General features: G+C 37.8%; 1 protein-coding gene across 1 annotated transcript in view; it reads right to left on the bottom strand.

Annotated features, from left to right (window-relative positions):
- The window catches only part of ANKRD42 (ankyrin repeat domain 42), a 70,774-nt gene that overhangs the window by 23,442 nt on the left and 27,472 nt on the right, over positions 1–19,860 (bottom strand). The window contains exons 8-10 of the mRNA XM_023739812.1: positions 16,111–16,236; positions 11,209–11,314; positions 6,758–6,933 (exon numbers count right to left, since the gene is read on the bottom strand). Of these exons, the coding sequence (XP_023595580.1) occupies positions 6,758–6,933; positions 11,209–11,314; positions 16,111–16,236 (408 nt within the window). The remainder of the gene's footprint in view (positions 1–6,757; positions 6,934–11,208; positions 11,315–16,110; positions 16,237–19,860) is intronic.

Below are 19,860 nucleotides of genomic sequence, written 5' to 3'. Positions count from 1 at the left end.
TTTTTTTTTTTTGGTGGTACAGTGGTTAAGTGTTTGGCTGCTAACCAAAAGATGGGCAGTTCAAATTCACCAGACCCTCTCTGGAAACCCTATGGGGAAGTACTACTCTGGCCTATAAGGTTGCTATGAGTTGGAAATGACTCAACAGCAATGGGTTTGGTTTTGGGTTTTATATGAATTATATCTCAATAAAGCTGTATAAAATAAAGCTTTTAGGAAACTCTGAATGTGAAGCGATCATTAACTCTGAGGCTCACTATAGGGTGATCCGGGCGGGCTGTTTGTTGGGAGCGCCTTATGCCAGCATCTTCACGTTTTCCCTTGGTTGCACCAGCAGGGAGGAGGCTTCCACGCACCCCTCAACAGCGAGGTTCTGCCCGACAGTGTTTTGGGAGCTGTTTTAAAAAGTATACTTTTTAAAAATCTAGACATGAATTAGAAATTTTCCTTAGAGAATACAGTTTTGGCACAACCAGTTCTTCCTGCTGGAATAACTGAAAACACTCTCCAGAGATTAAGAGGAAGGGAACTGATATTTACTTAGCCTCTACTATGGGCCAGGTACTTCCCGTTCTCTATTGATTTAATGACATTCTCATTTTACAGATGAGGAAACTGAAGCTCTGATGTCTGAATTCAGTGCCCAAATCCTACTCATTTTGCTACAGCTGACTTTGGTTAGACTCAGTTCAAACAGATCCTCCTTCCCTTTCTTCTATAAAACAGCTCCTTGAAACAGTTCTCATCCATGGTTCTCCGACCAAATATTATGAGATATAAAATTAGGGTTGTGTGGCACAAAAATATTCTTTTCAGAAGGCAGCGTGTGTGGTGACAAAGAGACTCTATACAGAAGTCTGAAGGCCTTGCTTCCAGTCACTATATGACTCTGGATAAGTAACTTAGATTCTCTGGACCTCAGGTTCTTCATCTGTCAAATAACGATATACTACTAGATGAGATTAAAACAACAGAGATTTTATCTACCTCATAGGTTTACTGTATGTAGGTGTGATGGTTAAGACTATGTGTCAACTTGGCTGGGCCATGGTTCTCAGTGTTTGTATACGATCACTCCCATGACTGAATATGCTATGAGTACCCAATCAGATGAAAGGGAGTTTCCTTCGGGATGTGGCCTGCATCTGAATATAAGTAGATGTTCTGGCTTTTTGCTCACTTTGGATCCTGCAGCTGCCTCCTGTCGTCTCACCTCCAGTTCTTGGGACTTGAGCTGTCAAGCTTATCTGCCGAACTTGGGATTCGTCGATCTTCACAACCTATGAATGGAGCCCTGCTCTCTGAGTTGCTGATTTTGGGTTCGCCAGCCCCTGCAGCTACGTGAATCAGGAGAAACCTTGTGGTGGTCTTACCTGCCAATCATGGAATACGTCAACCTTCACAGCCTGTATGCGGGAGCCCTGCTCTTTGACCTGCCGATCTTGGGCTTGCCCACTTCTGCAGCTGCATGAATTGGGAGAGGCCTCTACCCTGATCCACGGACTTGGGACATTCTAGCCTCTACAGTCATGTAAGCTGTTTCCTTGACATAAATCTCTCTCTCTCTCTCTCTCTATATATATATATATATATTTATACACTATATATATATATATATATATATATATATATATATATATATATTTATACACTCTACTGGTTTTGCTTCTCCAGAGAACCCAGCCTAAGACAGTAGGAGTGATGATGTATGTAGAAGTGTTCTGTAAACTGTAAACCACTACAGAATTGTAAACCATCATTATTAGGATTTTGGAAAATAAAAAACTCTGGCAGGAGAGTTATATACCAGTAACTGAACCACTAGCAGAAATACAATGAAGATTAAAAGTTACTCCAATAGGTAGCCTTCAATTTAGTTTAATAATAAATATAACACTGAGATTTGCCACTGTCCTGCATCCATTTAATCAGGTGTTCCTTTGAGAGGAAAGAAGTACTCCTACTTTTACTCACAGACTAATTAGGACTACTTTAACCATTTGATGAAATAAGTTTGTCCTCAGTTGATTATGATAAAAATTAAATCACTGGCATATATGTCTCCATAACACTATTAGTATGAAAGAAGAAAAATAAAATGTACAAAACCAAAAAATTATTTTAGGAAATACACTAACAAATAGGGTAGATATTATTAAATAAAAGTAGACAATCAATATGTCATAGCTTTAAAAAATAAAAAGATATGCCTGTTTAGGAAACAAGCAAATACAGAGAAATGATTTGTCTCTTAGTTCAACAACGTAATCTTAGCACCTAGAACAGTGTCTGACACATAACAGGTACTCAATAAATTCACTTTAAATACACAGAGAGAGAGAAGAACTGATAAAACACAATTTCAGTAACTTCTTCTAGTATCATACTGGGTAGATACAAAATGTTTTCCAAATTCCAGAAAGTAGAACTGTTTCTGATACACTGCTGTGGCTCTTAGCCTAAGACTTTGCACATACTTTATACTCAAATATGTGTTTGATGAATGGAATGCCCTCCTTCTCCGTTTGCCTGTCTAAATTCTGGCTACCCTTCAAGGCAAAAGCCACACTCCACTTATGAAAAGCCTTTCCTACTATTCCATCCTGAGTGAATAGTCCCTTTAAGGCACTACCATTTTTTTTTTAACCATTCACTTACTTTCACAGGCCAAGAATCTAGGAATCATCCTTAATTGTTTTCATTCTCCAACACTCATATTCAAATCTATCAGCAAACCTTATCACCTCTACCTTCTAAATATGTCCTAAATCTAACTATTTCTCACCACCTCCATCATCTCTACCCTAGTCCAAGCCTAGTGGCCCAGGAATCTGTGCAGAGACATTTCACACCTGTTCTTCTACAATTCTAATTCAGTATCTTTGACAAATTTAAATTATACCAGGAACTTCATCTAACCTTATGTTGGTAGGTAAGTATATTCTCTTCCCACCCTTTCATAACCCACCTGAAATGCTATACTTTTCCCTATCCCATTCCTAGTCCATTCTCCACCCAGCAGCTAGAATAATATTGTGTTTTTGTTTTATAATTTATTTTATTTTTGTTGTTACTGTTGAAAATATACAACAGAATATACACTAATTCAACAATTTCTACATGTACAATTCAGTGACATTGATTACATTCCTCAAGCTGTGCAACTATCCTCACCCTCCTTCTCTAAACTGTCCCACCCCTCTTAACATAAACTCACTGCCCCCTAAGTTTCCTATCTAATCTTTCAAATTGCTGTTGTCAATTTGATCCCATAAAGACAGATCTTAAAAGAGCACAATGCTCAAGGCAGACCTTTTTCACTAGTTAAGCTACTGTTTGGTTTTAAGAAGACTTCAGGGGATATTTTTGATTTAAGCTTTAAAGATTAACTCAGGGAAATAGTTTCAGGGCTTCATCCCACTTCCATGGCTCCAGAAAACCTAGATTCCATGAAAATTTTCAATTCTGTTCTACATTTTCCCCCTTTTGATCAGAATTCTTCTACAGAATCTTTGATCAAAATGTTCAGTAATGGTAGCTGGGCACCATCCAGTTCTTTTGGTCTCATGGCCAAGGAGGCAGTTGTTCATGGAGGCAATTAGCCACACATTCCATATCCTCCTCATATTCCTGACTTTCCTTCTGCCTCTGTTGCTCCAAGTGAATAGAGACCAATTGTTGTACCTTAGATGGCCACCTGCAAGCTTTTAAGATCCAAGGAATTGCACAATGAACTAGGAAATAGAACAGAGGTACTAAACACATTTTTAGGCCAGTTAACTGGAATGTCCCATGAAATTATGACCCTAAACCTCCAAACCAAGGAACGAAATCCCACGAGGTGTTTGGTTGTACATAAGCAACCTCAGCAGCTCTTTTTTTTTTTATCGTTGTTGTAAATATATCTATCACGTGATTTTTACCAATTCAACTTTTTACAGATGTACAACTTACTGACAGCAATTACAATAATTAGCTGCGCAATCTTACCCTTCATCAATGCAATTTTTCCATCACTGCTAATCCCCCTTTTCCCCCTCCCTACCACCCCTGGTAACCACTAATAAACATTGGTCTCTACATATTTGCCTTTTCTTGTCTTTTAATATAACTGAGGTCATACAATATTTATCCTTTTGTGACTGGCTTATTTTGCTCAGCATAATGTCTTCAAGCTCCATCCATACTGTAGCATGTATCTAGACTTCATTTCTCCTACTGGCTGAGTAATAGTCCATTGCATGTGTGTACCACATTTTGTTTATCCATTCATCTGTTCATGGGCTTTTAGGTTGCTTCCACTTTCCGGGTATTGTGAATAGTGCTGCAGTAAACGTTGGTGTGTAAGTCTCTTTCTGAGTCTCTGATATACCTAGGAGTGAAATTGCTGGGTCATATGGTAGTTTTATTTTTAGTTTTTTGAGGAACCACCAAACTGTTTTCCACAATGGCTGTAACATTTACATTCTGACCAGCAATGGACAAGGGCTCCAGTTTCCCCATATCCTTGTCAACATCTGTTATTTTCTGTTTGTTTTTTTTATCTTAGCCAACCTAGTGGTAGTGAAATGGTATCTCATTGTGGTTTTGATTTGCAGCTCTCTAATTTGATGGCTAATGACACTGAGCATCTTTTCATGTCTTCGGTGGCCATCTGAATGCCCTCTTTCATGAAATGTCATTCAAATACTTTGCCCATATTATGACTGGGTTATTTATCTTTTTGTTGTTGTCTAAGTTTTGTATATATTTTGGTTATTAGATATTTTCACATTTTTGGTAAAGTCTTTTGATGAACAAAAGTTTTAATTTTTATGAGGTCACATTTATTCATTTTGTCTTTTGCTATCTGTGCTTTTGTTATTAAATTAGATAATCCATTGTTAAAAGCTTGGCCTGACACCATTGCCCCTGCTTGTTCTTCTAAGAATTTTATGGTTTTAGTTTGCACATTTAGGTCCTTAATCCATTTTGATTTGTTTTTGTGTATACTGTGAGGCATGGATCCTGTTTCATTTTTCTGCATGTGGAAACACAATTTTCCCAGCACCATTATTGAAGACTCTTCTTTCCCCATCAAATGGATTTGGCACCCTTGTCAAAAATCAGTTCACCACAGATGTATGGGTTTATTTATGGACTCTCAATTCTATTCCATTCTATATGTCTACTGTTATACCAGTACCAGGCTGTTTTGACTACTGTAGCTGTATAGCATGTTCTAAAATCATGAAGTGTGAGCCCCCCTACTTTGTTCTTCTCTTTCAACACTGTTTTAGCTATTCAGGGCCTCTTGCCATTTCTTATAAAGACGAGGATTGTTTTTTCTATTTCTGTAAAGAAGGCTATTGGAATCTTGATCGGGATTGCACTGAATCTATAGATCACTTTGGATAGTATGTACATCTTAACAATATTAAGTCTGAACATGGAACATCTTTCCATTTATTTAAGTCTTCTTTAATCTCTTTCAGCAGTGTTTTAGTTTTCATTGTATAAATCCTTCCCATCTCTGGTTAGACCTAGGTATTTTATTCTCTTAGGTACTGTTATAGATGGAAGTGTTTCCCTAATTTCCCTTTCAGATTTCTCATTGCTTGTGTATAGAAGTCCAACTGATTTCTGTTTGTTGACCTTGTACCCTGAAACTTTGCTAAATTCCTCTATTAGCTCTAGAAGTTTTCTTGTGGACTCTTTGGGATACATGTCTATTTTCTTATTAATTACTTGTCACCTTCTCCCTGACCACCACCACCACTGGAATGTATGTTCCTTGAGAGCAGGGCAGGGATTTAGTATTGCTCACTGTTTCTACAACAGTGTCTGGCACATAGTAGGCAATCAATAAATATTTGTTGCTATTATTATCCATAAAAATCATTTTCCAGCTAAACCAAGGATATCCTTAAGATGTCTCTTTCCCTGCTTCCTATGATTCGCTTAATTTTTTTTTCTCTTATTTAACATTCCCCCCTTGAGAAACAGAGACCATGTCTTACAATTCTTTATATGTTCAACAGCCCCTGGTACAAACAATTTTTATATGGTAGTGTGATTGTTAAGGTTATGTGTCAACTTGGCTGGGTCATGATTCTCAGTGGTTTGGCAGTTATGATGTAGCTTGGCAGTCATACGATGATGTGATCACTTCCATGATGAGCTTTGATATAATGTGATCACCTCCATGATGGGATCTGCTAGGAGTAGCCAATCAGTTGAAAGGGAGTTTCCTTGGGGGTACAGCCTTCATCGAATATATAAGTGGACTTTCTGGCAAGACTCATGGGCTTTTGCTCACTCTGGATCCAGCAGCTGGCTCCTGTTCATCTGACCTCCAGTTTTTGAGACCTGAGCTAGCAGCTTACCTGCCGTCTTGCTTGCCAATCTTGGGATTCATTGATCTTTGCAGGCTGTGAGCAAGAGCCCTGCTGTCTGGCCTGCCGATCTTGGGTTCATCTGCCCCTGTGGCTACATGAATCACGAGAAGCCTCTATCCTGACCTACAGACTTGGAATGTTTCAGCCTCTACAACCACATGAACCATTTCCTTGATATAAATCTCTCTATATATATATTTATACACTTTACAGGTTTTGCTTCTATGGAGAACCCAGCCTAACGCAGGTAGTTTCCCAAAAAATATCAAAATATTTTACTTTGTAGATGTAATTTTCATTAGAATAGTTTCCAAGTTTTTAGTAACAACTGGCCATGTTATCTCTTAAAGGATAAATCACAACAGAAGAGGCACACTTACTTCGGGCATCTGCTTTATCTGACTCACTCTGACATAAATCATCCTCGGCATCAGTGCTTCCCTCAACACCATGTCTTATAAAAAACTTCATATTATTTTCATCGATGTCACTCTCATCATCTATATCGTATTTCTGTAGTCCCTCTAGTAGCTTTACTGCTGCCAAATGGGCAAACCTGTAGAAAAGAACCAATAATTAATGCAATCCACTATCATCTTCTAATTGAAACTACAGTTTGCACTTTACTTAGGGAATTACACTCTGTACATTACACACTGCTGGCAAGTGTTTAAGTGCTCGGCTGCTAACCAAAAGGTCAGTGGTTCGAACCCACCAGCTAGTCCATGGGAGAAAGAAGTAGCAATTTGTTTCTGTAAAGATTACAGCCTTAGAAACTCTATTGGGCAGTTCTACTGCGTCCTGTAGGGTCAGATAAGTCAGAATTGCCTCAACAGCATAGAACAAGAACACCACTATGCTACCAACCCACCCACCAGGCAAGGAGCAAAACTATCTGAAAGTCAGAGATAATTTGATATATATACAGCTATATGGGAAGCTCAAGCAGTTACTGGACATTAATGACAAGTAATCATATTAAAAACTGATCCCATAATTTTCATTGGCAAAAATCCAACTAAAACAGGAGACCTAATACCAGAAGAATATTTAATATAGATTCACCCCCAAACAGAGTCGCTCAACTGAACAGAAAACCCAGAACTGCTACTTGGTTACCTGTATTTCTTACTTTTTGTTGACATAATTTAGATTACAGAGCTACCTCCGGTTCCAGTTTTAGGGCTAACTATAGCTTCATCCTTCTTCAACCCAAAGAACTTAGCAAGGTTTTGAAACTTAATGGAAAATTATGACCTTTCCATCCATATTTTCTATCCTGTCTTTGCTCTTTCCCATATTTACAAAGCTTCCAGTAATATACTCTTGGTTTTGAAGTTGTTGTGACTGCATGTTAATTTGCAAATTTTCCCCACAGTATTGCTAATAGAAATGTTTAATACTTTCTCTTAAGACATGGAGAATTACTCGCTAAATATGAAAACCTTAAATCCTACTTCTTTCACATACATACATAACTACACTCATATACACACATACATCCTTACCTTTCACCAGCTACAGCAGATCATGAAAGACATTGTAATAAACATACATAGGAAGTTGTAAGGCTAATAGCATTCACTATCTCTACTACTAGGTTATAATATAAGTTATGATTTCCTGAGTACTTGCTTTATGCCAGATTTAAGGATATCTCTTTAACAATACTACACTCATACCTAGCATTTTGGTGTAGGAATGAGAAAGAAATATAGAATTATTTAGATTATTATTTCAATACAGAATTATAGATAATTATAGATATACACCCATGGTACTAAATCACCCATGTGACATTGCTGTAAGGATAAACAAATAGATCAATAGACAAAAATACAGAGTCCAGAAATAAGTCCATACATAAACGGACAACTGATTTTTGACAAAGGTGCAAAGACAGTTTCGTGGAGAAAGGATAATTTTTTCAACAAATGGTCCTAGAACAATTGGATAGCCATATGGAAAAAGAAAAAAAAAAAGAACTTGGCTCTATACCTCATACAAAAATTAACTCACATGGATTATAGACCTAAATATAAGACTTAAAACTATACAACTTCAAAAAGAAAATATAGGAGAAAATCTTTGTGACCTTGTGTTAGTCAAATTTCTTAGATATGGTACCAAAAGCATAATCCATAAAAGAACAAATTGATAAACTGGACTTTATAAATTATCAACAATTGTAAAGCTTTTATTCTTCAAAGACAAAATTTAAAAAAAAAAAAAAAACCCACAACTGGGAGAAAATCTTTGCAAAGCATCTATCTAAGAAAAAACTAGCATCCAGACCATATAAAGAGCTCTTAAAACTCAATAATAAGAAAGTAAATAATTTTTTTTTAGATAGGCAAAAGATCTGAACTGTCACTTCACTGAAAAAAACATATACGTGGCATATAACTATATGAAAACATGCTTAAAATTACTTTCCATTAGAAAAATGCAAATAAAAACCACAATGAGATACCAGTACACACTTATCTGAATCACTAACATTTTAAAAACTAACACTACCAAATGCTGATGAGGATATGGAGCAAAAGAAACTCTCATTCATTGCTGGAGGGAATACAAAATGGTACAGCCACTATAGAAGGCAGTTTGGCAGTTTCATATAAAGTTAATCATACACTTAGCATGTGACCCAGCAATCCCACTCCTAGGTATTTACCCAAGTGAACTGAAAACTTGTTTGCACAAAAACCTGTACCAGAATATTGACAGCTTTATTCATAATTACCAACAAAATGGAAACAATCAAGATATCCTTCAACAGGTGAGTATAAATCAAACTGTGGCATATCCATACAATGGAATACTATCCAGCAATAAAAAGGAATCAATTAATACATGGATGAATCTCAAAATAATTATGCTGAGTGGAAGATATCATCCTCTATAATTCCATTTATCTAAAACTCTAGAAAATTTAAACTAAGCTATAGTGACAGAAAGCAGATCAGTGGTTGCTTGGAGAGGGGCAAGCGGGGAGGGAAAAGAGGGAGAGAGATTACAAAGGTGCACAAGGAGACTTTGGGAGTAATGAATATGTTCACTACCCTGATTGTGGTGATGGTTTTCACAGGTGTATACATATGTCAAAACTCATCAATTTGTACTGTACAAATATGGGCAGTTTATTGTTTGTCAATTACATCTCAATAAAGCTGTGTAAAAAGATAAAAATAAAGTGGTCCTGAGTTGACAAGATTTCAGATACTTGATACAGGAAAACCACACCCCAAGTCTTCAAAGAAATCCCACAGACAAATTTTAAGGAACCGGAGCTCACAAAAATTGCACTGCACTTTAATGATCTGGCTCCTACATCCCATCAAGCTTCACCTGCCACTTTTAGCCCACACTCTTAATGTAGACTCAAGCAGTTCCGAATCACATGTAGTTCCTCAAACACACAAGGTGTTATCTTACATCCCCTTCTTCTTCAAGTGTCAGCATAAATACTGCTTCCACAAAAATAGTCTTCCCTGACCTTTATCTAAATTCTGTCCTCCTGTAGTTTTTCTTCATAACCCTTACTATCATCTATAATAATTATTCTCCCCCTAACTTTCAAATAGGAAGGCTTAGGCTTATCCTATGTTCTGGTTGTACATTATACCTACTATGTAACATGGTATAAAAATTCTGTTTACATATTTGTCTCTCCACAAGATTGTAAGCTCCTTGAGCGCAGGAACTATGCTTTCGCATCTTTGTAACCCTAACAAAAAAATGAATAAATGGATGGACTACATATTCCCTGAGCACCTGACTTGAATAAGCTGATAGTATTCAATAATAGGTATTAAATTTAATTCAAATGCAAATAACAAAATATGTTTCAAAACCCTTATGACTTTTTTTTTTTTAAATCCACGTTGATTACTCCTTTTCTTCACACAATGTTTCTCAACAGGGATGCTACAGGTATTTGGGTGGGACAATTCTTCACTGTGCAGCACTATTCTAAGCACTGCAGAACGTTCAGCATTCCTGGACCCGACCTCACTAAATGTTTGTGATGGTATCCAGTCATTGTAACAGCCTGTCATGGATTGAATTGTGTCCCCCAAAAAATGTGTATAGCAACTTGGCTAGGTCATGATTCCCAGTATTGTATGATTGTGTAATCTGATGTGATTTCCTTACGTGTTGCAAACTCTATCACTGTGATGAGGTTATACGTGATCTCCTTATGTGTTGTAAATTCTATCACTGTGATGAGGTTATGCTGATGAGGTTTACAAGATTAGATAGTGTCTTAATCCAATCTCTTTTGAGATATAAAAGAGATAAGCGAGCAGAGACACTTGGGAACCTCAAACCACCAAGAAAGCAGTGCCTGGAGCAGAGTCATGTCCTTTGGACCTGAGGTTCCTGTGCAGAGAAGCTCCCAGACCAAAGGAGGATTGATGACAAGGACCTTCCTCCAGAGCCGATGGAAAAAGCGTTCCCCTGGAGCTGACACCCTGAATTTGGACTTGTAGCCTAGTGGACTGTGAGAGAATAAACTTCTCTTTGCTAAATCCATCCACTTGTGGTATTTCTGTTAGAGCAGCACTAGATGACTAAGACACAGCCCAATACACACTTTTCTAAATGTACCTCACCACCCTCATAGAGAAGGGGGCAATACTATTTCCCAATCGAGAATCACTGCTTTAGAGAGAAGAGCTGATATACTGGTAAATGGCAATTCAGCTTGAAAATCTTCATTCCATCAGCAATTTGTAGATGTAAATTCTCAGAGATTTCTGAGTACAAGAAAACATACAAAACTTTAAAAACAAAATAGAGGAACAAAGCAGATAGGGACCTATACCTCTTAGCCACATCACTGGGTTTCTCTCCCACTTTGTCGGTAATATTACTGTCTGCTCCCATTTTAATTAACCACTGCAAACACTCTATATGTCCTTGTCCAGCAGCTGAAAAAAAACAGGAAATACAAAGAAAAAAAGAGTTACGACTACTAAACTTCCTAAAATTTTGGACAGTACCATTTACAAAGTACAGGCAGTCGCTGGTAACGAGAGATAGGTTCCTAACTCTGTCTTTAAGAATTTGTAGGAAGTTGGAACAGGTGCATACAGTTCTTATTTCATCTTACTCTGAAAAGGCCTCGAGCCTTTCTTGTACTCATGATTTAAAAGCTGCACGTGCAGCAAGTGAAGGTGATTATGATGAAGAATCTGTTGCCAGTAGGGGTTAGTTCAAAAATTTCAAAGTGAGGGCAAATTTATATAACATTAAAGGGCAAGTACGAATTGTCACATAAATCAGACGTTCATAACCCGAGGACTGCCTGTACTTTCATACAATGTCTTTTTTGATCCTTACAATAACTAACAAAAGTAGGCTGGGAAAATGTTATTTTCTCTATTTCATTTATTCATTCATTAGACAAACATTTATCAAATATCTACTGTGCGCAGGCCCTATACCTTGGACTTTACATACAAACAGAAAAGTTGAAGCTCAAAGAGGTTAACATCTCGCAGCTAGTAAGTAAGGGACTTAAAACTAGAATTTACACTTTTCTCACCTGCTGCTATACATACAGCCCCTGACCAAACTTGTATAAGACCAGGATGTGAGCACATCTCAACCATAGGGACCTACGTAGACTTTGAAAATCTTGCTCCATCTTATATACTCTTCTATCACAACTCAAAAATTTACATGTCCCTCAAATCATACTTCATTATCTAAACTGTTTACCACTTTTCTAAATCTTGTCCTCAAAATACTGTACATGTACTCACTATTAATTTTCACCTCCACAACTCAGATTATGTGTCTTCCCATCTAATACCAATGACTGAACTATATAGGCATCTAACATCTACCCATTCTTCCAGATTCATCTCATGACTCAGGGAAGCAGCGGGGGAATAAAACTTAAAAGATTTAAAACACCTGAGTTGAAGTCTACTAACCAATGAGACTTGAGGACAGAACTGTGATCTTCATATCCCCAGAATTTAACAAGTGGCTGGGCACAGACAGACCCTCAATAAACGTCTACAGAGTTAATGGGTTAACGGAAGAATAAAAAAATAAATGAAATCTCAGCTCTGCTATAATTATCTAGGATTACTGGCTGCATAGCCTTGGGCAAGTCATCTGATCTCTCTAGACCTCAATTTTCTCATCTTTTACAGAAATGATTCCATATTTACAAGAAAAACACACTGCTGCTTCATAAAATTGCAATCGGGATTAAGTAAGAGTTGCACTCTGTTAAAGGGTCATACAAACATAAGGTATTATTATTAAATCCCTATGAATGTTTCTCAATATTTTGACCTTAGAAACTTCTTCCATTCCACTATTCTTATTCCTGAATTCTTATTGCATGTATTTTAACAACCAAATATTGCTTGCCATTAATTATATTCTGTTTTACAATGATCTCTAGTTCTTTCATGGTATAAATATGTAGCTCAGTCTGAATCTCGTAAGTCTCCACAGTGCAGGCACATGGTTAATGCTAAATATATACCTGCCTCTGCAAAATCAATTAAAGAGTGGAAACTGTTGGTACGAATTTGTCACTTAAAAAGTAAACCTACCTCCAATACTGGCAACAGAGAGAACAGGACAGAGAGCTGGATCCAGCGATGAAGCAATCCTATCACTACAGCCCTACAGCCCAGCTGTCAAAAGGTCTATAAGAACCATCTTGCCCTTCTCTGCCTGACTTGGAGCCATTTGCCAAACTCAGATTTGTCTCCTAAAGAGTCTGGGGCTTCTCTCTTCCCTTCAGGCAATCCAAAACTAACTAACAAAGAATACTATAGGAATTCCGAGACTTCTGGAAATAATCCCCCTTTGAACAAAAATAGCAACATATTCTGTCTTTTCTCTTTAAAGAGTTACAAAGTCCTATTTATGAATCAATCATAACAGTGAGTTATATAAGCTGGAATGAGTTTAGCCTAACATTTACATTTTATCACACAGGTAATGTTTTAAAAAGGGGGGAGAAAGGGTGCTAAGTAATTTATCTACAGTCATGCACCACTTAATGTTCACGATACTTCTGTGAAACAGGACATTATCTGATTTGGATGCCGTGCGAACATGCCTAAATTACAAGCAACAGCATTCGCTGATTTTCCACCTTCGCATTGTTTAATAACCTTTTGTTTCATTTCCAAATCAATACTTCTCCTTTGCCTCTTGCTGCTGCTATCACTAGCACTGGTTTTGCTGCATTTGGGAGCCATGACGCACTTCACGGTAATATTTTCGAAAAAAATTAAACAGATAATGCTACAACACTCAAAAGACATGCAATACCTGAGACTGGATGCTGCTGCCTATAAGTCAAAGCATACACTGTTATATGGTAAACTTTTTATTTGTGAGTAGGGAAAGTTCACATTAAAATAACAATAGAAAGTACAGTACAGTATAAACATAAGCCAGTAACACATTTATTATGACTATCAAGACATACGTAGTATAGGTTATGCATGTACTGTACCATTATACACCTGACAGCGCAATCGCTTTGTATACAAGAGACATGAGACACGTGTGTTGCATGCGAGAAGCTCTTGCGTTTGCTAAGTCCAGTTATGTCTATGTCCCATTCTCCAGTTGGGATTTCTGAACTCTATTATAACCTTATGGGACCACAGATGTATATGTGGTTGGACATTGCCTGAATGGATGTTATGCAGTACGTGACTGCACAATGAAATACAGTAAAATGATGTTTACTCAAGATTTTTATTGTAGATTGATAAGGCTATGTTGATTAATTTGATCAATGTTTTATAAGAGAACAATATAAAATTTTATACAGTGGTTAGAAATGTTTAACACAGCTTAATAATTATAAAGAGCAAGTGAAAGAAAGGGGAAGTCATACTGGCTTTAAACAAGTATTAAGTGACTAGGAAGACTGCCTTATTAATAGATACTGCAGTTTGTCTACTAAATCAAAATGAAAATAAATAACACATAATAATAAAAAGGAAAAGAAGCAAACTGACAAAATGTGGGAAACATGAATTACACTATAAGGATACATCGACTCTAATTTGCCCAATTGGGTATGATCGAAACATACAGATGGTCCCCTAGAAAAGGCTAATGCCCACACAAATATCCCTTTCCCTCGCTGCAGTCACTAACCACCCCTCCACCACACCATGTGATCCATCCCTGGCCCCATGAGTCCTGGATGGACAAACTTACAAGAGAAGGGTGAAGGGCAAAACTTTGGTTCCTCCTCACTTGCACTGCCTCCCACCCACTAACAATGGGTGCACCCCAAACACCCTGTTATTGTATATCAGTCTCTTTACAATCTTTTTCCAGATTCCTCATTTCCATCTCAGTTCAAGTGGTAAAGAAAAAACCAGTCATCCGTGAAACTTACCTTACCATTCCCCCAAAGATTCACTGTGATTAGCACCATGAGTAAGCCTATCTTCTGCTACTGTATCTAAATAATACCCACCCCACACACACACATATACTAGCAAAAATAACAGTTTTATCTAATATGTGCAACAGGGGCCTTGCTCTAGGGCACCACATTTTTTAAAAAACAAAGTTTTATGCTTATTTTTAGTTTTATGCTTATTTTTAGTCTCTTCCCCATTCACAAATTCCACAGCAGAGAGCTTAACCCCTGAACAGTGAGCAACAAAGATGCAGCGAGATCTCCGAATCTAGGCAGAATCATCAATCTGGGAACCTACCTATGTATAGGAGAAAATCCCCTTCACATTCCCCTTCTTTCCACTCTGCCCACCCTCTCTGCTTTATAAAACTATTGGTATGCATGGTGCTTAGATTCTATACTTCAGATACATTAGGGATTACAAAAAGTTTAATGATTAAACCAAGACCCTCACCAACAGGAACATAATCTGTGATTTCAGGACTTCCAGAAGTTATTTATGAAAGAGTCCAATTCGAATATGTAATTATATTAATAAACCCACTGTATTTTCCTCTGAGTAAGAGTTTTAGAAGAATTACCTGCCATCAGATCATGAAGAGACCTTTAACATAATATCACAAATGAATCATAATGTGAATTTCATATGCACTAGGTTAAAGATTTGGTTTGGTTTTATAAATAAAAGGAAAACTGGCAAGATTAATTCTTAGAGTACATACTCCCAACACTGAGTCAATGATCTGACAAAGTCAAGTTAAAAAACAATAAACTGATCATTATAGAATTCCACATGGAAGGAAGGTAAGTGCAGAGAGGCAAACAGCTTGAAAATTTGTTGAAATCTAACGTTCACTGAAATTTCTTGGAAGTAGAAACATTTTTACAGAGTAAGAGGCCTAAAAAAAGAAAATCCTGCTTACCTTTTTTTTCAGGAGATATGATTTCTATTTTAGCATGAATTAATAGGTCATTTTTAGTCCAAAGAAAATGTTAGTCCTAAGAAACTTCTTTAGCAGTAAATTTCACATCTTAACTAACGTAACACTGTCACAGTATAATTTCCATTAGAATTACCCTCAGATTTGATAATGTGTGAATATCTGGCATCATAAAAGGAACAGCATACTTGAATCAAAAATTTAGCACTCTGTATACAATATAACAGACTTATATCCCCTAAGGCATCAAAAAAAAATTTCCATTTTCATATGTTTCTGATGGATAGTTGCTTTAAAAGGTAAATAAGTCAGCAACAATAGTGTCAGAACTGAAAACGAAAAAGGAATCATAATAACTCACCTTTATGCATAGGAGTAGATCCATTATTGTCACGTTCATTAATATTGATTACTCCATCTTCTATTAATTTCTTCAGTATTTCCAAATCACCCTTAAAGGCAGCCACATGACCTGGAAATGCTAAAGCTATGAATTTAAAAAAATTCAACATTTCAGTAAACATATGAATTCATTCTTTCCTCTGCCTTTAAGCAGTCACATATTTCAGGTTTTAATATTACCTCAAGAATGAGGCTGTTATATTGGAATCAATTCAGTTGATACAATGACAATAAAAAGAGAATCATAAAATAAGATTCGTACTAATTATGTAGCCCTTCCTTCCCTCATGACTTCAAACATGCCAGAAGTATTATACCAGAACTACTCTTACTCATATTCCATTTTTTCCTCATACCACTACAAAACACAGCAGATGGTGTCTTAGTTATCTAGTACTGCTGTAACAGAAATATGACAAGAGAATGGCTTTAACAAATGTTAGTTTATTCTCTCACAGTTTAGGAGGCTAGAAGTCCAAACTCAAAGCACCAGCACCCACGGAAGGCTTTCTCTCTCTGTTGGTTCTGGTGAAAGGTCCTTGTCATCTATCTTCCCCTGGTCTAGGAGCATCTCAACGCAGGGACCCTGGTCCAAAGGATGCGCTCCACTCCCAGCTCTGCTTTCTTGGTGGTAGGAGGTCCCCATCCTCTCCATTCACATCTCTCTTTTACATCCTTGGAGATTGAGACAGCTCTGCTTCCTGTGTTCTTTGTCTCTTCACCTTCTGCTTCCTGGTTCCTTGACCTCTCTGCCCCTTGGGCCTCGCCACCTGTGTCTGCCCTGCTGGGGCATGTGTTCCACAGCTCTTTGGCTCTACCGATAGGCACCCGGAGATACTCTACTCCGCCAGTAAACTTCAGCTGGAAGGCACTCAGCTCTCTTGCTCCGTGAGTGAGCAAGCCTAGCTTCACTGACAAGTGTCTGAAGACATCCCACTCCACCAGGAAGCCTCCTGTGCAAAGGCACTCAGCTCTCTCCCTCTGTGGGTCAGCTCCAGCACTATCTGGTGCTAGTCTCCTGGTTCTGTTGCTGCCACTTCTCTGCTGCTGCTTCTCACCATCTGTACCATCTACTATGTAATAGCTCTGCTCACTTCATTCGAGTCCTCACCAGAACTGTCTTTGATGTCCATAACTCCACCAACAGTCTCTTCAAGGCAATCTAGACTTTTACTATTAGGCACTTTAAAACTCTTCCAGCCTCTACCCATTCACAGTTTCAAAACCGCTTCCACATTTTAGGTATCTGTTAGAGCAGCAGCTCACTTCTGGTACTAAATTCTGTCTTAGGTATCTAGTGCTGCTATAACAAATACCATAAGTGGATGGCTTTAACAGACAGAAATTTATTATCTCATGGTTTAGGAGGCTAGAAGTCTGAATTCAGGGCACCAGCTACAGAGGAAGGCTTTTCTCTGTCGGTTCTAGGGGAAAGTCCTTGTCATTAATCTTCCTTTGGTCTAGGACCTCAGCGCAAGGACCTCATTACCACCAAGAAGAGCCAGGAGCAACCTGTCCTTTGGGCCTGGGGCCCTGTGCCAAGAAGCTCCTAGACCAGGGGACAACTGATGACAGGGGCCTTCCCCCAGAGCCAACAAACAGAGAAAGCCTTCCCCTGGAGGTGGCACCCTGAATTCAGATTTCTATCCTCCTAAACTGTGAGAGAATAAATTTCTGTGTGTTAAAGCCACCTACTTGTGGTATTTCTGTTATAGCAGCACTAAATAACTAAGACAGATGGTAATTTTCAACTTGTTGTATAAAGACACACTAGGTCTCAAGCCTACATTTCCACAGACCACTTCTTCTCAGTTTGCAAGGAAATGAAGAAAGTCAAATAAACAGGAAGCAGATAAGTGTGTGTGTCTGTGTGCGTGCATGCACACGCACACAAGAAAGAGAAAGAAACCTGGTGACTAGCACATAGTAGGCACTTTATAAAATGCTTAATGATTATATCCACATATATTGAGCTCTAACTGAATGTCAAGCACTGTAAGGTTTGCCTCATTTAGCCACCTCTGAGATATAGTTACTCCCATTTTTATAGGTGAGGATACTGAAGTTCAGCAAGATTAAGAGACTTGCTCTGTGTCACATAATAAGTGGCAGAGCCAAGGCTGATCTGACTTCACTTCTGCTTTTCATCATTACTTTATACTGCCTCCTAAAAATGAATGAAAGGTCTGATTTTGAGGAAAGTAGCAATAGGTACTAATACCATAAAGGGGAGTCACTAGAAGCTCCAGAAGGAATTGAGAAATAGAGAAGATTTGAATGAACTGGTCAAATGGCAAATTAACTCTAACAGCAAAAAGCTAAGAAGGAATAAAATATTTTTTGAAAAGCATTTACAAGTATCTAATCTTACGAGCCCTCATGGTTAAGAGCAGTGGTTAAGAGCTCGGCTGCTAACCAAAAGATCTGCAGTTCAAAAGCACCCAGTTACTCCTTGGAAACCCAATGGAGCAGCTGTCTGTCCTATAGTGTCACTGAGTTGGAACTGACTCAACGGCAATGGGTTTAGGCTTCTGGTAACCAAAACCTTTAAAAAAATTGATGCAAGAATTAAATGAGATAATGTGTATTTAAGCACCTAGCACATTGCCTGGCACATAGCATGACTACAACCACTTTCTCTATTCTTTTGTGTAACGCAAGTTAGCAGACACACCTTACAGCCCCTGACCCAAATCAGATTCTAGTCCTTTATTTGCTCCTGTGTGAACTGGCCACCACTCGTCTGACAATTTGTCGCACTGTGGTGGATGGCGTGTTGCTGTGATGCTGGCAGCTATGCCACTGGTATTTCAAATACTAGCAGGGTCACTCATGGAGGACAGGTTTCAGTGGAGCTTCCAAACTAAGACAAACTAGGAAGAAGGACCTGTCAATCTACTTCTAAAAAGACTGGCCAGAGAAAACCTTATGAATACCAGCAGAACACTGTCTAATATAGAAGAATAGCATTGCATTCACTGTCAAAAAGAACATTTCAAAATCTATTCTTAAGTACAACGCTGTCAGTGATAGAAAGACGAGTTAACACAACTTCTATTCAAATTTATATACCACCCACTAAGGCCAAAGATAGAGAAATGGAAGATTTTTACCAACTTCTACAGCTGAAATTGATCAAACAAGCAATCAAGATGCATTCATAATTACTGGTGATTGGAATGAAAAAGTTGGAAACTAAGAAGGATAAGTAGTTGAAAAATATGGCCTTGGTGACAGAAACAACACTGGATATCACATAATAGAATGTGGCAAGACCAACAACCTATTCATTGGAAATATCTTTTTTCAACATCATAATCAGTGACTATACATATGGGCCTCACCAGATGGAATACACTGGAATCAAATTGACTACATCTGTGGAAAGATACGATGGAAAAAGTCAATATCATCTGTCAGAACAAGGCCAGGGGCTGACTATAGAACAGACCATCATCAATTGCTCATAGGCAAGTTTGAGTCGAAGCTGAAGAAAACTGAAACAAGTCAATTACAACCAAAGTACAACTTTCAGTATATGCCACCTGAATTTAGAGACCATCTCAAGAAAAGATTTGATCAGGAAAACAATACCATTTATAATAGCCCCTAAGAAGATAAAATACTTAGGAATAAATCTGACCAGGGATGTAAAAGACCTATACAAAGAAAACTACAAAACACTACTGCAAGAAACCCAAACGGATCT

The sequence above is a fragment of the Trichechus manatus genome, unplaced genomic scaffold (assembly GCF_000243295.1).
Source record: "Trichechus manatus latirostris isolate Lorelei unplaced genomic scaffold, TriManLat1.0 scaffold00140, whole genome shotgun sequence".
NCBI classification, from domain to species: domain Eukaryota; kingdom Metazoa; phylum Chordata; class Mammalia; order Sirenia; family Trichechidae; genus Trichechus; species Trichechus manatus.
The sequence above is the reverse complement of the archived record's forward strand: the minus strand, read 5'-3'. Positions and strand labels throughout refer to the sequence as shown.